Source organism: Myripristis murdjan, chromosome 15 (genome assembly GCF_902150065.1).
Source record: "Myripristis murdjan chromosome 15, fMyrMur1.1, whole genome shotgun sequence".
Taxonomy (NCBI): domain Eukaryota; kingdom Metazoa; phylum Chordata; class Actinopteri; order Holocentriformes; family Holocentridae; genus Myripristis; species Myripristis murdjan.
The window spans coordinates 30,473,455-30,490,150 of NC_043994.1; the positions used below are offsets into that span (position 1 = coordinate 30,473,455).

The 16,696-nt window shown below is 41.5% G+C and overlaps 1 protein-coding gene across 1 annotated transcript; it reads right to left on the reverse strand.

Annotated features, from left to right (window-relative positions):
• Window positions 1-923: 923 nt before the first annotated feature.
• LOC115373142 (N(4)-(Beta-N-acetylglucosaminyl)-L-asparaginase) lies at window positions 924-10,665 on the reverse strand. The gene is made up of 11 exons (XM_030071411.1): window positions 10,585-10,665; window positions 9,270-9,391; window positions 8,382-8,520; window positions 7,423-7,579; window positions 7,273-7,318; window positions 6,514-6,552; window positions 6,173-6,261; window positions 6,037-6,052; window positions 5,230-5,297; window positions 2,930-3,034; window positions 924-1,504 (listed from the first exon to the last, which is right to left on the reverse strand). Exons 2-11 carry the CDS (start codon window positions 9,376-9,378, stop codon window positions 1,382-1,384), a joined length of 891 nt encoding a protein of 296 aa, XP_029927271.1. The 5' UTR covers window positions 9,379-9,391; window positions 10,585-10,665; the 3' UTR covers window positions 924-1,381.
• Window positions 10,666-16,696: the final 6,031 nt, after the last annotated feature.

Genomic DNA, 16,696 nt, shown 5'->3' on the forward strand with positions numbered 1-16,696 from the left:
AGTCTGTGTAACATGTTGGTTTTGTGCAGCTAAAACAGCTAAAAGAAACACTGCTGGGTGCAAAGGAAAAGATTAAATTGGGAAAAGTCATGAAATATGAAGCAAAAATTATGTTAATCGTGTATTTAGAATTTAGAGGTGCTAAATATTGAACAGGGTCAAACTGAAAACTTATCAGCTGCTTTGCGCTCCCCTAGGCTGCTAATCCACAGCAACATAGGCCTACTCATATCTCTCCATTCTCACCATAGCAAAACTAGTCCCAAAATAACACTGCTAGTGCATCAGCAAACTCAAATGAGACAGATTATGGCAATGTAACAAACAACAAGTCCCGGTACGCATTTTTTTCTCGTTATTGTCCTGTTTCAAGTGGAAAGTAGATCCAGGAATTCTGCACGTTAGTAGCCTTGCACCAAGAGGAAACATCATGTTATTACTTTCACAACTAACTGTAATTACACGGAAGAGAAGTCAGAATCGGGTCTTATTTTGATATTGATAAGATGCTTTTCTGTCAAGCCTGTATATGTGCTTTAAGTATTGTTTTACGACTTTTTTTAATTGAGTTAAAGACATATGGAGCTATAGTATTGCACAATAAAAGTTCAAAATGTGGACTTGTATCACGCCCAGGGAGTTACACAAAACACTCAAGTTCACGTTCGAGCATAAGTAGCAGGAAAGCTTTTATTTTGAAGGAAAAATCAGTCTCTTTCCGGCTGCACTCTGACTATCTGGTTAACTTGACACACACACACACACAGCAGAGGGTTACACTTTAAACCCAGCTCTGGTCACTGTACTACTGCTATTTTGATTGCATTCATTCATTGCCACAGTAATATCCTTGATCACCAGTTTCATTGATTTTTGGTCCCTAACAGCCTGAATTATCTGAAATAAAACACCAAATATGACAATTTCCAACCAATTATCCCCATTTAATCAAGCAGTGTGCCACAAATCCAGAAACTTCCTTTGCGTTGAGTTCCTGTGAATGGAGGTGAGTCACGGCTGTCGTCACAGCCCTGAGGAAACAGGTGTGTTCATGACTCAGAGCTCTCCTCAGCACCTGCACAGGTACACGCCGGATGAATCAGCCGGGAGGATTCTTGCTGCAGCAGTAGCTCTTGTACAACAGGCCTGTACACATCAGGGAATGTTGCGCGGTGTGGCTTCAGCCTGGATGAAACCAATGCATGTGTGACAAAAATACATCTCCAAACTAACACTGCAACAATGACAGGATGGCTTTTTACCCGGGAGGGCCGCAGCAAACGTTTAATTAAAAAAAAAAAAAAAAAAAAAAAAAAAATTCATGACTTTGCTGTGTCTCTTCCAGTCTGTGCAGAGAGCTTGGAGTCACATCTGGGCATCATCATTTTCCTTCTCCGTGGCCGTGGCAGGAATGCGGATGGCTGGCCCGCTTCTCCACCGAAACCTCGTCCTGCCTCCAACACGTGTAGGGGAAGGGGACGGAGGAGGCGGCGCCGGCCTCGCCCTGCAGGACACCGGCACAGGTCAGACAGAAACGCCCCCAGACCGCCACCAGCGTGCAAAGACCTGCAATCACTTCAAGTTAAACTGTCACGTGTGAATAAACCCTTGTGGAAAAAAAGTATACTTAACTTTAAAAGTGCACTGAAAGTTCATAAAGCAATTACACTGTTTATGCACTCATTTTAAACACATTTACACTCCATTAATTTCTATTTCATTGTTCTTTCATAATAAATGCTTGCATATTCATTCATTCATTGTGTTTGACTGCACTTTGGAGAAATATAATAATGAAAAACAACATTAACCCGGCTGCTGTTTTGGTTTATTGGTGTAAATTTTAAATCCATAACTTGAGCAAAGGCCTGCACAGATAAAGTCTACTGTAAATGTCTTTATTTATTAAGTCTCTCCCTGCAAGGTTAGTTTTCATTTCATATGACATATCACAAAACCTACTAAATACTAAATGACAAAAACACTTTCTTTCTTGTATCTTGATATCACAGTCCAATCACCTGTGCTCCTGGGAAAACTCCATATTTTTAGAGGTTAATTCACTGGGCATAAATATATTTTTTCAATTTATTTTAATTCATACAGCAGCTTTCATGCAAAAATGTAAAAGTGCTTCAAACCACAGGATTAAAACAACACAAGCAAATAATAAAAATATGAAACAATCAAATATATGCTGGACTAAAAATTACCACAGTAAAACCTATAAAATGTTAAAAACAAATAAAATAAAATAAAATAAAATAATGGCAAGGATAAAAAAAAACATGAAAACTGTGAAGACTGTGACGTTACTCCAAAATAAAAGCCAGATTAAAAAGACAGGCCTTCAGTTTCCTTTTAAAAAAATGACCACGCGTACAGGAAACATCAGGAACATTTAGAGGACGAGCCGTGGAGAACCTTCATGATCAGGTGGAACATAAAAAGAAAGAAAATCTCTGATGTATGGAGGAGCTTGAAGCTTTCATTAAAAAAAAAAAAGAAGCAAAAAATGGAAAAATCCACTGATAACAGTAGAAGTCTTTGTGAAGAACGGTTCCTTTCAGAGTTAAATTATTGATGGATTAACCTGGAACAAGTATTTTCTGTTGTAGCTCTGATTGCTCCATGTCCTGCAGAGGTGGAGGGGAAAAATCAATTCACTTAAATATCACAATTGTTTTTCTGGTCAATTAAAGCTTCATCATCTGAAACCAACAGTCAACACGGCGGTGAAAACCCTGTTTCCTGTTTCTGAGCTGCACCAACTGGAATTTATTTATTATGAGTAAATCTTAAGTTTTGTGTCAGCTTCAGGTTGCGGGAAAAAAAAAAAGCTGAAATTTGAAAGAGCCTCCCCCACCACCCCGCCGTCCTGTTTCAACAGGACAAACGTTGGGTTGCGACACACCTCCACAGCTTGTACCTGCATGTTGAGAGCGATCAGTCCCATCTCGAAGCCGCGGTCTGGCCCCACCCTGCTCATGATGTCATCCAGGACGGCCTGACAGGCGGCGGCGGGCGGCGAGCCCTCGGAGACAACAAGCAGAGCGATTAACAGGCTGATGAGACTGAATGGAAACGCGTTCAGTAAAAAAAACTATTATATATATATATAATATTTCAAACATGTCAAGTTAGTGCGCAGTGACAGCTAACAATGTGCACAAGTACCTCTGCACATATTCCATTTACTGAGCTTACCATCCACGTCCAGTGTGATGGATTTTATGCAATAATGTTTGTTTGATTGGATATTTATTGCAGAATTGATCAGTACTGCTGGTTGTCTATGGGAGGAGCTCAACCTGAAGTGACTCTACTGACACCTTTGGATCAGAATCCACACAAATACGCATGAATAAGTGATGACCATGATGATGATGATGAGGATTATCATCATCATTATTATTATTATTATCATTATCAGTAGCAGCAGCAGCAGCGGCAGTGGTGGTATTTATAGTAGTATTATTGTACCCTGACTTTTAATGGTAAGTTTTACTGTCTTGTGATTTTTAAAAAAAATATACTTATATATACTTTCATACTTTTTTACAAATTAGGGTTCATGCACACAGTAGGATTAATGCACTTACTTTTACAAAATGCACTTTTTTCAGAAATTTCTAATGCACATGTTTTAATATCTTATTTTCCCTTTCTATTTCTTGTAACTAATGCTATTATATGTTTTTCTCTTGAGAGTTTGAGCAGTTTCCCCTCCACGATCAGTGAAAGATTTCTGATTCTGATTACTCTGACAAAACTAAACTTCTGGGGAAAATGCCAATATTTCTATTTTTTTTTTTTTTTCAGGATTCATGGCATGGGTATGGACAGATATAAAGATATTGATTATCACCCTGGGCCGAATCGACAGCAAACAGCAGGCCTGCAAACTCAACATTCAAGCCTGTAAACCCATCAGCAAAGACTCTTTATTCTCCATTTACTCATTTATTTTACTCATTGTTTCGCTGCAGTCGTCTGTTTTATCATCTTCACCAGTCTGAATTTACTCTATTCTTATGTCTTCTCCCCGCCCGCTGCTGCACAAATTATCCCCACAGGGATCATTTTAACTCTCAGCTGATGTACTCTGAACGAGTTGTCAGAGAAAAAAAACTCATTTACGAGTTACATCAGTGAACTGGTAAATCCTCCAGGGCGAACAAAACCCATGGCGCCTCAAAACTTCCCTTGCACTGCTCTCAGTGTTTCTCTGAGCCTCGAGGTATTTCCTCCCCTCAGAAACAGCTCTAATAAATACTGGGTCACCAAGCCTCGTCCCGATTACCCATAAAGGAGCGGGGCTGGCGTTAAAGGAGCACTGACCTTTTTCCTACATGGTGAACATAAAATAACCATAATATACCTCCAGGGATTGATATGGAAAGGAGAGCAATACCCATTTTCTGGCCTGTACTTTGTTTAAGGGACAAAAAAAAAAATCAACATACCACCAGAAGGGGGCAGCAGTTGCATTATTATTCCAGTATACTGCGTGGTGATAATGGTAGAAAAACTCTGCACTGCAGAAGACGTAAAAAAAAAAAAAAGGTGGATTCCTGCATTCAAGATGTTCCTTCAGTATAAGTAAAATTTGTGAAGAACGCGGTTCGTCTCAGAGAGCGACATGGTAAATTATCGATGCGTTAAACCTGTTAAAAGTATTTTAATGTTGTAGCTCTGACTGCTCCACATCCTGTACGGGAGGGGAAAAAAACATTCACTTGAGTATCGATTTTGTAATCAATTTGATTTATTACTTAAGTGATTAAAGTGAGATATCAGTATCATGTGAAACTAGGCGACATAAGGAATCCGTTGGTACAGAACATATCGTGCTGGGCCGTCGGCGAGGTTATTGCTCTGACGTTTGACTAAATTTTGGCGAAGGGGGAAAACTGGTATTTCCGTGATGATGTAAGTCACCACAGGAGCCATTTCACTGCAGTCAGACCGTTTTCTGACACTTGAATGACCTACAGTGACCTCTAGGATGATCACAGCCTCATCAAACTTTAGATTCACACACAAGAGGAGAATTCAAAAGTGGAAAATCACAATAAATCGTAACATCGAGTCACAATACTCATCAAATCGGCACCCGAATCAGGAGATAAGCGTGTCGTCCCAGATGCTTCACTCCTCCACGCGGCTGCAGGTTAGATACCGACAGAGGATTTTTTAGGAAGTTTCTAGAAATCGAAAGGCGCTCACCTGCTTCATGAGCTGGACGACGTGGAAGCTGGGGCAGTAACACATGATCCTGTCCCCGTCCCCTGTGGCTGAACACGAGCAGACACCACAGTTTGGCATTTTCATTACTTTTTTAATATTTATTCCATTTCGACTTTTTGTTTTCAACATCAGTTTAGTTTTAATTCCTCTCTAAAGTAAGCTTTCTTGTTTTGTTTAGTCGTTATTTCTCGCAGATGCTTAGTTTCAGTTGAGTTTTTATTCGTTTTTTTCACACTTTTTTCGTAATACGGGTTATTTGTTCTTGATTGTCAAAAAAGTCAGAAAACATCAAACCTCAAACATACCATTAAAAAAACGTTTTCATTTAGGACAGAAGATCAACCAAGTAAACCCACAAATATATAAACTAAAGACCTTTTCTTCATAATTTGTTATTTTTGTAAAAACAATACAGTTTCAGTCAGTTATTTTTTTTTTTGTAAAGCCTCGTTTTTCCTTTTATTTCAGTTAATACAAATGTTTTTTCACTCCTAGTTTTTGCTATTTCATTAGTTTTTGTTAACAGTAATAACCTCTTTTATTATCTAATACAATATTATTGAGCAACAGTCATAATCTGCATGACAGTGAGTTAGGGTCATTATAGGGAAAAATAATTATGGAACTGGGGGTATTATTCTGAGAAAAAAAAAAACTCTTTCTTCTCTTTTCTTTTCTCTTGTCTTGGTTCGGCCAAACAGGCATTTTTTAATATGCAAATGTCATAACGTATTAATTTAAAATTGCAGATAATAAAGGAAAACAAGCATAATGAAGTTCACATACCTGCAGCAGCCCCAGCCTGAGAAAAAAGATTGAAAATCAGAATAAATCTACAGTTCGGCTTTACATCTCAATTGCACGTTCACTGTGACCGTGCTGTGTGTTGCAGCTGAACATCAGAGGCTGGAGGTGAACTTGCCGTGTGGTCGGCGTAGAGGCCGCAGCCGGGCAGCGGCGAGTCTCCGACCCGGCCGGGCGACTTAAACGGAGCTCCAGAGGTGGAAACACCTGAAAACACAAACACTCATACTGTCACATCTCTTACTTCCCTTTTCTGTTTCTTGTGATTTAACTTTCTCTTGGGAATTTGAGCAACGGCAACTGACCCGATTACAAACCCTCAGGGATCAATAAAGTATTTCTGATTTCTGATTCGGAGACTCGTGGAGAGGACGGGACAAACAGGAGCGGGCTGAATGAAAAAAGAAATGTGACCAACGTGTGAAAAGGAAGGAAGGAAAGCGAATGAAAGTGACTCACCGACCGTTATGTTCCCCCTCTGGTCCAGAGCGATGAGGCCTGGAGAGCCAACACACACACACCGAGCTCACTTTGACTTTTCAGAGCAGCCGCCTGAAACTACATTCAGGCAGAAACTGGGCAAATGCTTTCAGTATTTGCCCAGCCAAAAAACAGAAACTTATACAAACAATAAACCAACTCTTATGAAAAGGGAATTACAGATTAGCGACAACAGAAAAAAAATGAAGAGCCTTGAATTCCTGGTCACTGTGTGAAAAGCTGAACTGTTTGGGCCAATGAAGACTAGAAAGATTAGAGCGCCCTCTGCTGGTTAGACATGGTTCCTACAGTTCCTTCAGTTTTATTGTTTTAATTAGGTTTTATTTTTATATCGTTTTGACTTCATGACAATTTAAATAAGTTTTATTAAACACATTTGCTAATTTCGTTTTTTTGTTTTGTTTTATTCAGTTTTTTTTTGTTTTTTTTTGTTTTTTTTTGAAAATGCTTCGTTTCACTGTTTTTTGTAACCTGGGGTATTTTTCAGGGGTGAGATTCAAAAAGTCCAGAGAAAGTATTAGGTTATAAAAACTCGGTCAAATAACCAAATAAACTTTGGCTCTTATAATTTTATAAGTTTATCTGAAGTTAGTTTTGCACCACACAATACAGTTTCAGTTATCTTGTTTTGTACAGCCTTTTTTTATGTTTTTGTCTCAGTTAACCTAGTTATATTTCATGAACAATAATAATTGTCAACATTTTGCCATGTCTCACCCAGTGTGTCGTGACCGCTGGGCCTCTGCTGCTTCTCCACATGTCCCTGTGGGAGAAATACGAGTGTGATGACTGACTTTAGAGAGGTGGTGGATGTAAATTAGCTCTTATTTTGGAGAGGTCGTTTCCCTGCAGGGAGCTGGCCGGTACCTGGTAGGCCTGCGTGGCCCGGGCGGTCAGCATGTCGTCGTTGGGCTCGATGGTGAAGCCCTGCTGCCTGGCGAAGGCGGCGGCTCCATCTGCCACCAGCAGGCTGTGGGGGCTGGCCTCCATCACCCTGCGAGCCACCCGGACGGGACAGCCCACCCTGCCGACAGGACAGCAGCCAACATCAGCCCGGCATTTTTCTGGACTCTAATTTAATTGTGTCCTCTGCAGCCCACATGAAATGGACTCTTACTTACTACTACTTTACTACTTTGATGTATTTCCTGTTGAAACAGGAAGTCTGGGCAGGACACAGTACAGGGAGACATCACTCACACGTGCAAAGCAAAGGGATCAGGAACACACTTTTATTTTGAAGGGATGAGGTGCATGAGAGAAGATTTGTGAAGGTTTAATTGGCTAAAATTTTAATTAACACACACTAATGCAGGATGATGTCACTGTGTAAGATGCTTCCTGCTTTATGGGGAGTAGAGGTCATGTGAGGTCATTTCATGGAAAATTTGAAATCTTGTTGTTGTCGTCTTAAATTGGATGCATAGCACTCTGAAAGGCCTTGTGCTTGAAAAGTGTTGTACAAACAAACCTGCCATGCCTATAAATCTGAGCTGGTTCTGTTAGTCAAGCAAGTTTACACACACAAGAAAGCTGAACATTTGTCAATTATAATTTTGATAACTTTTGATGAGTAATAATGCCAAACTACTGATTCCAGCTCCACTAAGATCACTAAGATCCATTCATACTGTATCTAAATAAAATTAAAGACTTTCAAGTTGCTGGTCAGACTGAGGAAGACATTTGAACACATCACTTCACAACCTCCCATCAGACTCTGACACTGTTAATCACACTTCAACGTATTTATCATTTAACTGAAAAACATAATAGACTAGTTCATCGTGATTGTAATAACTGCAGTCCTGTGATGCCTCTCTCACCCTCGCAGTGCCGCCACAGCGCCGAACCTCCCCGCTCCGCCCTCCATGATGGCGGCATCACACTCCAGCACTCCTCCGCTGTTGGGGAAGCCTCCTCTGCCCACGACGTGGTGGCCCGTGTCCGGGTCGTCCTCCACCTCTGGAGGACAAACGACCGCCGGCTGTTCACCTCGCTAACGCCACTGAAACTGTTTATTTCTGCCAGACTGGTGTGCAAACAGGCTTCTGACTTTAAAATGCTTTAACCAACATGCTTTCTTTAAATGCTTGATTGTATTTGAGCTTGTTTTTATTGTTATCCAGGTTAGCTTTAGGCAAAAAAGGACAGCAAAGTAAAGCTCTTGTCCATGTAGGCCTACTGGACCTGGAGGTGATAACATGAACCTTTCTCAGAGCTAAAAAGGTACATATATTTTCCCAAGCAGTAAAAGGTACTGATATGCACTGTTTCCTCTAAATGTTAAGGTACAATATCAGGAGACAGCGTTTGTTAGGCCACATACAATGAATTAATTAATAAATATACAAAAAAATACCTAAATAAATCAATAAATAAGGTAAAATATTCATTTAAGGTAGATTTTAACTTGTAGGCTGTGGGTGAGTCACCTTGAAATGAAATGAGTTTTGTAGATTTGAGGATATGAAAATTGGTGATGCAATTCCCCAGTCAATATTGTAGTTATAATATAGGAACCAGACTGGACTCTATGAGGTTCAAACCACAAGAGGACAGAAGCTGCAGCTCAGAGGGTCCAGGGACGAACCGCTAAAGGTACAAATATGGGCTTTATTTTCTAAGAGTGTGTACGCTAAATCCCTGCTGTGCTGGCTTCCTTAGTGAGCTAAAACACACACACACACACACACACACACACACACACACACCTGCCAAGGCCTCCTCCACAGCATCAGTGGCCTGGCGTCCGGCGCTGATCAGGCGGCGCAGTCTGTCCACAGCGGGCTCCGAAAAGGCCCACGTCCCCACTGCCGCCATGCTGCAGCCTGAACTGTGAAAAAAGACGAAAACCTTGAATTTTATTTGTTTTTCACCGGCTGCATTCGATATGGAGGGAGAGAGGCTTGGAGGATAAAGAAGAAGCATGATCCAATATGGGACTAACAGTGTTGGAGGTAACTAGAAAGTTATTAATTTAATATTAAGATGATGACAAAGGGGTTACATCTGAATATATTTTTTGGTTAAAAAAATATGGCAGCCACGGCTCCCCCCTTTGCAGACACGCCCACCTTCTGCTAATCCCATGCAGTTTGGCCCCCAAAGCCTGCAGTCCACATGTGTTCTTGTGTCCTGTTGTAAAATGGTGTGTGTGTGCAGACTGGGGCCTAAACAGTCTTGGAGCTGCATCAGTTGGCTTTGACTGGAAAGCTGAGACTCTTGTGGATTCAAGGAGCCACATTTGATTCCTGTGTGATGATGTTGGCCCCCATAGCAGCCATTTCACTGCAGGCAGAGACTTTTGTCCAACTGGACGTCGCTGGAGAAAATGACCTCTAGTGACCTCTAGGAGAATCACAGCCTCATCAAACTTTACAGACACAAACTAGAGGACTTGGTGCCACTAATCTTTTAGTTTTAAATCCCACAGCAGCTCTGACAGACTTACACAATTCATACAACATGACTGGAGACTCTTTACACACATCATCCATCAATGACTGCACTTTTTTCAGTCAAATATACACTTTAAGAGCTAGTTTGCATCTGTTATTCCCACAATCTTCCTCCATCAAAATGGGAAAAACTGACATGTAATTTATTCATCAAGTTTATTTCTGGTAAAAAAAAAAAAAAAAAAATAGCCAACATTAAACTAAAGATAAGCACCAGGTGTGTGTGTGTGTGTGTTTCTCACACACACACACACACCTGGTGTGTTCAGTGTGTCTGGAGTCAGATTTAGACGAGCAGAGCTGCCTATAGCTGCCACTGTTTACGCATTTCTTTAATATTAATAAGATGCACACACAGTTTTGCACATGCATGTTAATATTATCTGCACAGTGGGGGGGATTCAACAAGGCGACAGGTTTGCACGGACTCCTTACAGCTCATCATCTCTTCCAGTCTAATTCAAACTGCAAACTCCTTAACAACATGACCTCATCCTGCTTCTATTATCTTTACTTAATATTATCTTTACTTAATGATAATCATTATAATAACATTAACAAGTGATACCTGTAATAGCAACTCCTCGCGCTCGGCTGTGCAGTCACGCTCTGCAGCCGGACAAAAACAAACCCTGCACTTCCTTGTTGTGCCCACATGCGCATGCGTAATCGCTTCGTAACGGCCAGCAGCTGAAAACAAGAGGGTCCAAACTCAGGAAGGTTTTTTTTTTTTGTTTTTTTTAATTCCCGTGAGATGTTAAATGATAGAGGTGTTAAATTTTGCACTGCTCGAGAAATTTGACCCCAATCGGCCTGATGGGGGCGCTGTAATTAAAAGTCAACTTTTGAACTTTAGAAATTCGTACCTCCTACGCTGTAAGGTTGATTTACATGAAACTTGGTCCGGACAGTCCTTGGTACAAACTCTACAACTTTTCCTCAAGAACCCCTAAGGTTCGCTTCCTGCAGGTCAGACCTTTCACATTGATAAAAGATCAAATGTATAGGCTACTGAGAATATATGAAGCTAAATAGTATGCAGGTTAATTAAATGCAAAAGGTATAATGTGTAATATCAAGATTCATAAGTGCATTCAAATTAATGTCAAATCATACTTCACCTATTATTCAGATTAAAAAAATATCAAAAGTTTGAGATAAAATCACATGAAATGCAGTTCTTTACTTCGTACTTCATTTTCTTTTTAATCTTCAGAGTTTCAAAGTGTAAAACAAATATAACAAGAATAAAAAGCAAAACAAGTATACAAACAAACCAGTATAAATTGTTACGTTTCCCCTCCCAAGTAGAACATAAACTGGAGAAACTAAGGTTGCCAAAGGGGAAACTAACATAAACTGCATGAAAACAAAACTGGGCCTTGGGTTCTAAAAGGTGGCAGGGGAATATTACTCCTCCCTGCCACCCACTAAATCTATCAAAATGATAGAACAACAAAAAAAAACCCAGTAAAAGGAATGCGTGGAAAACAGTGGACCAGGGGAAGGACAAAACACAAAAACCCCACACAGCACACAAAATCAGTTCAACCTTACTAAATTCCAAGAGAGCCAACTGAGGGTGTTGGCTCTCTCACACACTCACAAAACCCAACTGAACTGAGAAGCAACTGCCCCTTATATATCCACCCAGCCCCACTGATTAATCAGACCTTCAGCTGGGAGTGGACACCACAGGTGCATCCACTTGCTCCGAACGAGCAAGGTGATTCTTGTGGGGGAAAAAAACTCCAGTACTACCAAAACAACTCATAACACCTCCCCCCTAAAAGACAACAAATCTAACAGATTTGTTGACAAATACAAAAACAAACTTCCACTCCAATATATCAAAAATAAAACGTTGCGAGGAGCATCCACATGGCTTATGATGATTGAACGGGCCACAAAACCATCTCAGGTCCAAATCATCCACTTAAATAGCCAATACTCTAACACAAGAATCAATAGTTTAATTTTTATTTTCTTCCTAAATAAAATTTCAGGCATTTTTATGCTCCATTTTCAAAACAGGTTCATTTATCCAAAAGGAAAAAAAGTCATTCAAAAAACAGACTTACTTCTCAGAAAACACAATAGATAATGTTTTCAATCAGTCACTGCTCGGGATAAACAATCTGCTACCAAATTGTCATTCCCTTTTATATGTTTTATTTCCAGTGGTAGTTCCTGCAAGGCTAAACTCCATCTGAGTAACCTGCGATTAGCAAAAGCTGACTTTTGCAGAAACAACAAAGGATTATGGTCTGTGTATACCAACAAAGGATCTGAGGTGGTAACATAGATTTCAAAGTGCTGTAAAGCCAGAACCAAAGCTAGAGTCTCCTTTTCGATAGTGGAATAACGCACCTGACAAGGGCTTAGTTTCTTGGAGAAAAATGCCACAGGATGCTCAACTCCACTGCTGTCGGCTTGTACAAGCACTGCCCCTACACCCACGTCACTTGCGTCTGTATACAGAGCAAAAGGACGGCTGAAATCAGGAGCCCTCAACACAGGAGCAGAGGCCAAAAGCGCTTTTGCTTTTTCGAAAGCAGCCTGGCACTCTGTTGTCCACCGGAAAGGGACCTTGGGGCTAGTCAAATCAGTTAGGGGGGCAACTACCTGTGCGAAGTTGCGACAAAATGCTCTGTAATACCCCGCCATTCCCAAGAAACGTTTAAGCTCTCTGCGAGTGGTGGGGACGGGGAGACTTATGATGGCCTCGACCTTTGCGGATACTGGTAGGACTTTGCCCTGTCCAACCACCTTTCCCAGGTATGTAACAGTGGCCTGAGCAATTTCAGATTTTCCTAAGTTGACTGTCAGGTTGGCTTCTTTTAGTCGTTCAAACACCACTCTTATGTGTTTGAGATGGTCAGACCATGAATCACTAAATACCACAACATCATCAATGTAGGCCTCAACATTGTCCAAGCCCCGCAACACAATGTGCATAAGCCTCTGAAAGGTAGCACCAGCATTCCTCAGACCAAATGGCATCCTGCGATATGCAAATAACCCATCAGGGATTACAAATGCTGAAAGTTCCCTGGCACGTTCTGTCAGTGGAACTTGCCAATACCCCTTAAGTAAATCAAATTTACTAACATAGCAAGCCGATCCAATTCGGTCCACACAGTCGTCCACCCTTGGTAGAGGATATGAATCCGGTGTGGTGACACTGTTAAGTTTGCGAAAGTCGGAACAGAACCGTGGACTGGTGGTGTTTGCCTTGGGGACCAAAATGCATGGTGAACTCCATGGGCTATTGCTAGGCTCTGCAATGCCATTTTTCACCATGTAATCAACTTCTTTTAGCATTAGGGCACGTTTTTCAGGATTGACCCTGTATGCAGGTTGTTTTACGGGTTTGGCATCACCAACATCAATATCATGTGCCAGCACACTTGTCTCAGAGGGAACATCAGAAAAAATACTCCTGAATTCATTCAGCATACTCACCATGTCTGACTTCTCCTCAGCATTTAAATGGGACAAGTAATCCTCCAGATTGTCAAGGATCTCCGAGTTTCCAAAATGGCCTACAGGCCTAGACTGTTTATGGTCGTCTGCGTGTGCTGAGTCAGATTTTAATACAGCACATTCCCCAACTCGGGACTCAACCTTTCCTTCACTTACCTTGCTTTTGTCATAGAATGGTTTAAGCATGTTAATGTGGCACAACCTTTATTTCTTTCTACGGTCTGGTGTAGAAACCATGTAGTCCAGGTTTCCAACCTTTTTCTTTACTGTATACGGCCCAGAAAACCGTGCTTCAAGGGGAGATCCAACAAGGGGTAGCAGAATCAGAACCTGATCCCCAACATCAAATGACCGCGAACGAGCCTTTCGGTCATACCAGACCTTCATTTTTGCCTGAGTGCTCCTCAAGTTCTCACCTGCAACTTCACATGCTCTTTGCAATCTGTGGCGAAATGCAGAAACATATTCCAGTAAATTTTGAGACTTACACCCTTCACCCAAAAATCTCTCTTTAAGCAAGTCCATAGGGCCACGAACCCTGTGCCCAAAAATGAGTTCATTTGGACTGAAGCCCAGAGACTCCTGTACGACCTCCCGAGCTGCAAACAACACCAGAGGAACCCCCTCATCCCAGTCTACTTTGAATTCATGACAATATGCCCTCAGCATAGACTTCAAAGTAGAATGGAACCGTTCCAGAGCCCCTTGGCTCTGTGGATGGTATGCACTGGAGGGACAGTGGGTGGTTCCCAACTGCTGCATAACTTGCTGGAAAACTTTTGACATGAAATTTGATCCTTGATCTGACTGGACCACTCTCGGGATGCCAAACAGTGAAAAGAATTTCACCAAGGCCTTAACTACACTCTTAGCTGTGATTTTCCTTAATGGAACAGCTTCTGGAAACCGAGTGGAAGCACACATGATTGTGAGAAGGAACTGGTTTCCACTCTTGGTTTTAGGCAAAGGGCCTACACAGTCCACCAGCACTTTGCTGAAGGGCTCCTCAAAAGCAGGTATAGGCTGCAAAGGTGCAACTGGCACTACCTGGTTTGGCTTTCCAGTAAACTGGCAAATTTTACACAACTTACAAAATTTCTTAACATCTGCTTTCAGACCTGGCCAGAAGAAATTTTGTAAAACTCGGTCATATGTTTTATTGACACCAAAGTGGCCAGCCATACTACCGGCATGTGCCAGCTGCAGTATCTCAAAACGAAGTGGTGTTGGGACCACTATTTGAAATACAGCTGACTTTGCACCTTCTTTCTGGGCACATGGCTGCCATTTCCTCATCAAAACACCATCCTTTTTAAAGTATCCTTTCAGGACATCCTCACATTCCTCTTCTGAACGGATATCCGCATACAGGGACGACAAGGAGTCATCTTTTTCTTGTTCAGCAATGAGCTGCTTACGAGACATTTCAGTATTGCCTGTACATACTTCATTTTTCATCCCTTCAGATGTGCTTACCTTTGAGACGTCCAAATGTAAAGCACACTCAGGGGTTTCAACAGAATTTTCATCACCCAAATTTGTCTCCAAGACACCAACATCCCCGTCAGCATCACCGTGCAAGTTCCCCGAAGAATCAGGATACCTCTCAGAGTCAGAACCACACAAAAATGTTTCAGACAAATCAACCAAAGTGTGGCCTTGGACATCTTCAGAACAAATGCTATCAGCCTCCCTCTTGGCCCTAGCACGAGTGACAACACAAGATGAAAATACACTTGGGTACACCTTCTCCAACTCCTCGTCCCCCTCAATCATGGGAACATCGGTCACTATGGGGTTTGGTACATCACCTGTGACTTTGTCCCCTGCCAAATCATTTCCAAGGAGAAAGGAGATTCCCTCCACAGGCAAACCATCTCTTACAACCACTTCAACAGGACCAGAGACAATAGCAGAATCCAAACAAACTTTAAACAGTGGTTCTCTAAACCATCTCATCTCTACCCCCCGCAGTAGAGCATTGTTTCCACTTTTCATTTCTTCAGTTAAGGGTAACACACCCCTCAGCAAAACAGACTGTGACGCTGCTGTGTCACGTAGTATTGTCACAGGTTGCTTTTTAGCCTCATCTCCGGGCAGAGACACAAATCCCTCTGAGGTAAAGGGCTTAAACTCACCTGGTACATCTTTTTTGACAGGTTCAAATTCCTCAAATAAAGGCCCACTGATTATGGGTCCTCCCAGCAAGGCAACGGTTTTGGTTTTCTCATTTTTCTTTTGCAGAACAGGACAGTCACGGACCATGTGACCTTTTGTATGGCAGTAATGACATTCAATCTGACCTGAAGTGATCGCTCTTGCAGTGGGGATAAATCCTTGTTTTGGGTTGATTGAAGATTTTGTGTTTTTTGGGTTGGTGCTTGGTGACTTTGGAGGAAATGTAGGAAATGTTGTTTTATGTGTGAGTATATACTCGTCAGCCAGGACAGCTGCTTTTTCAAGAGTCAAATCTTGATGTTCATTGAGATAGGTAGCAATTCTCTCATGCACACAACGCTTGAACTGCTCTAGCAGAATTAGATTTTTTAAATCCTCCAGATCCTTCACATTTTGCGATTTGCACCAACGTTCAAACAAACTCTGTTGTTCTCTAGCAAACTCGACATGAGTTTGTGTCTCACCTTTTCGGGCTTTTCTAAACTGCTGCCTGTATGCCTCTGGCACCAACTCATATGCCCGAAGAATGGCCTCCTTCACAGTCTTATAATTTGAACTCTGAGCCACAGACAAAGAGGCATAAACACTTTGAGCTTTACCTACCAACACACTTTGGAGTAGCAGTGGTCTGAACTCCTCAGGCCATTTCAAAGTGCTGGCAACCCGCTCAAACAATATGAAATATTCATCCACTTCTTTTTCATTGAATGGTGGCACCAGTCTGCCGTTACGAGCAAGATCGAACTCCCTAGTCGTGGGCTGTTGTGCTGACTTTATTTTGAGTTCTTCAAGTTCTAATTCCTTTAAACGGATGATATGCCTTTTCTGCCTTTCGCTCTCTCTTTCTTGATATTCCATTCTTTTATTTTTATGTTCCAATTTTAGTTCTTCCAACTTGAGCTTCATTTCTAACTGTTTTAATGGAACATCCTCACTAGGGTCAGTTTCACTCTCTTCACCACTAGCCTCTGATTTTGCCTCAGTGTCATCAGAGAGAAACTGCTTCTCCAACAAAT

Excerpts from the sequence above, each read along its gene's own strand:
- LOC115373142 (XM_030071411.1), bottom strand. The coding sequence starts at position 9,378 with ATGGCGGCAGTGGGGACGTGGGCCTTTTCGGAGCCCGCTGTGGACAGA. Across the intron at positions 7,580-8,381 it reads GCTGTGGCGGCACTGCGAGG|GGTGGGCTGTCCCGTCCGGG; the intron begins GTGAGAGAGGCA and ends TCCTGTCGGCAG. Across the intron at positions 1,505-2,929 it reads TGATCGCTCTCAACATGCAG|GGCGAGGCCGGCGCCGCCTC; the intron begins GTACAAGCTGTG and ends GGTGTCCTGCAG.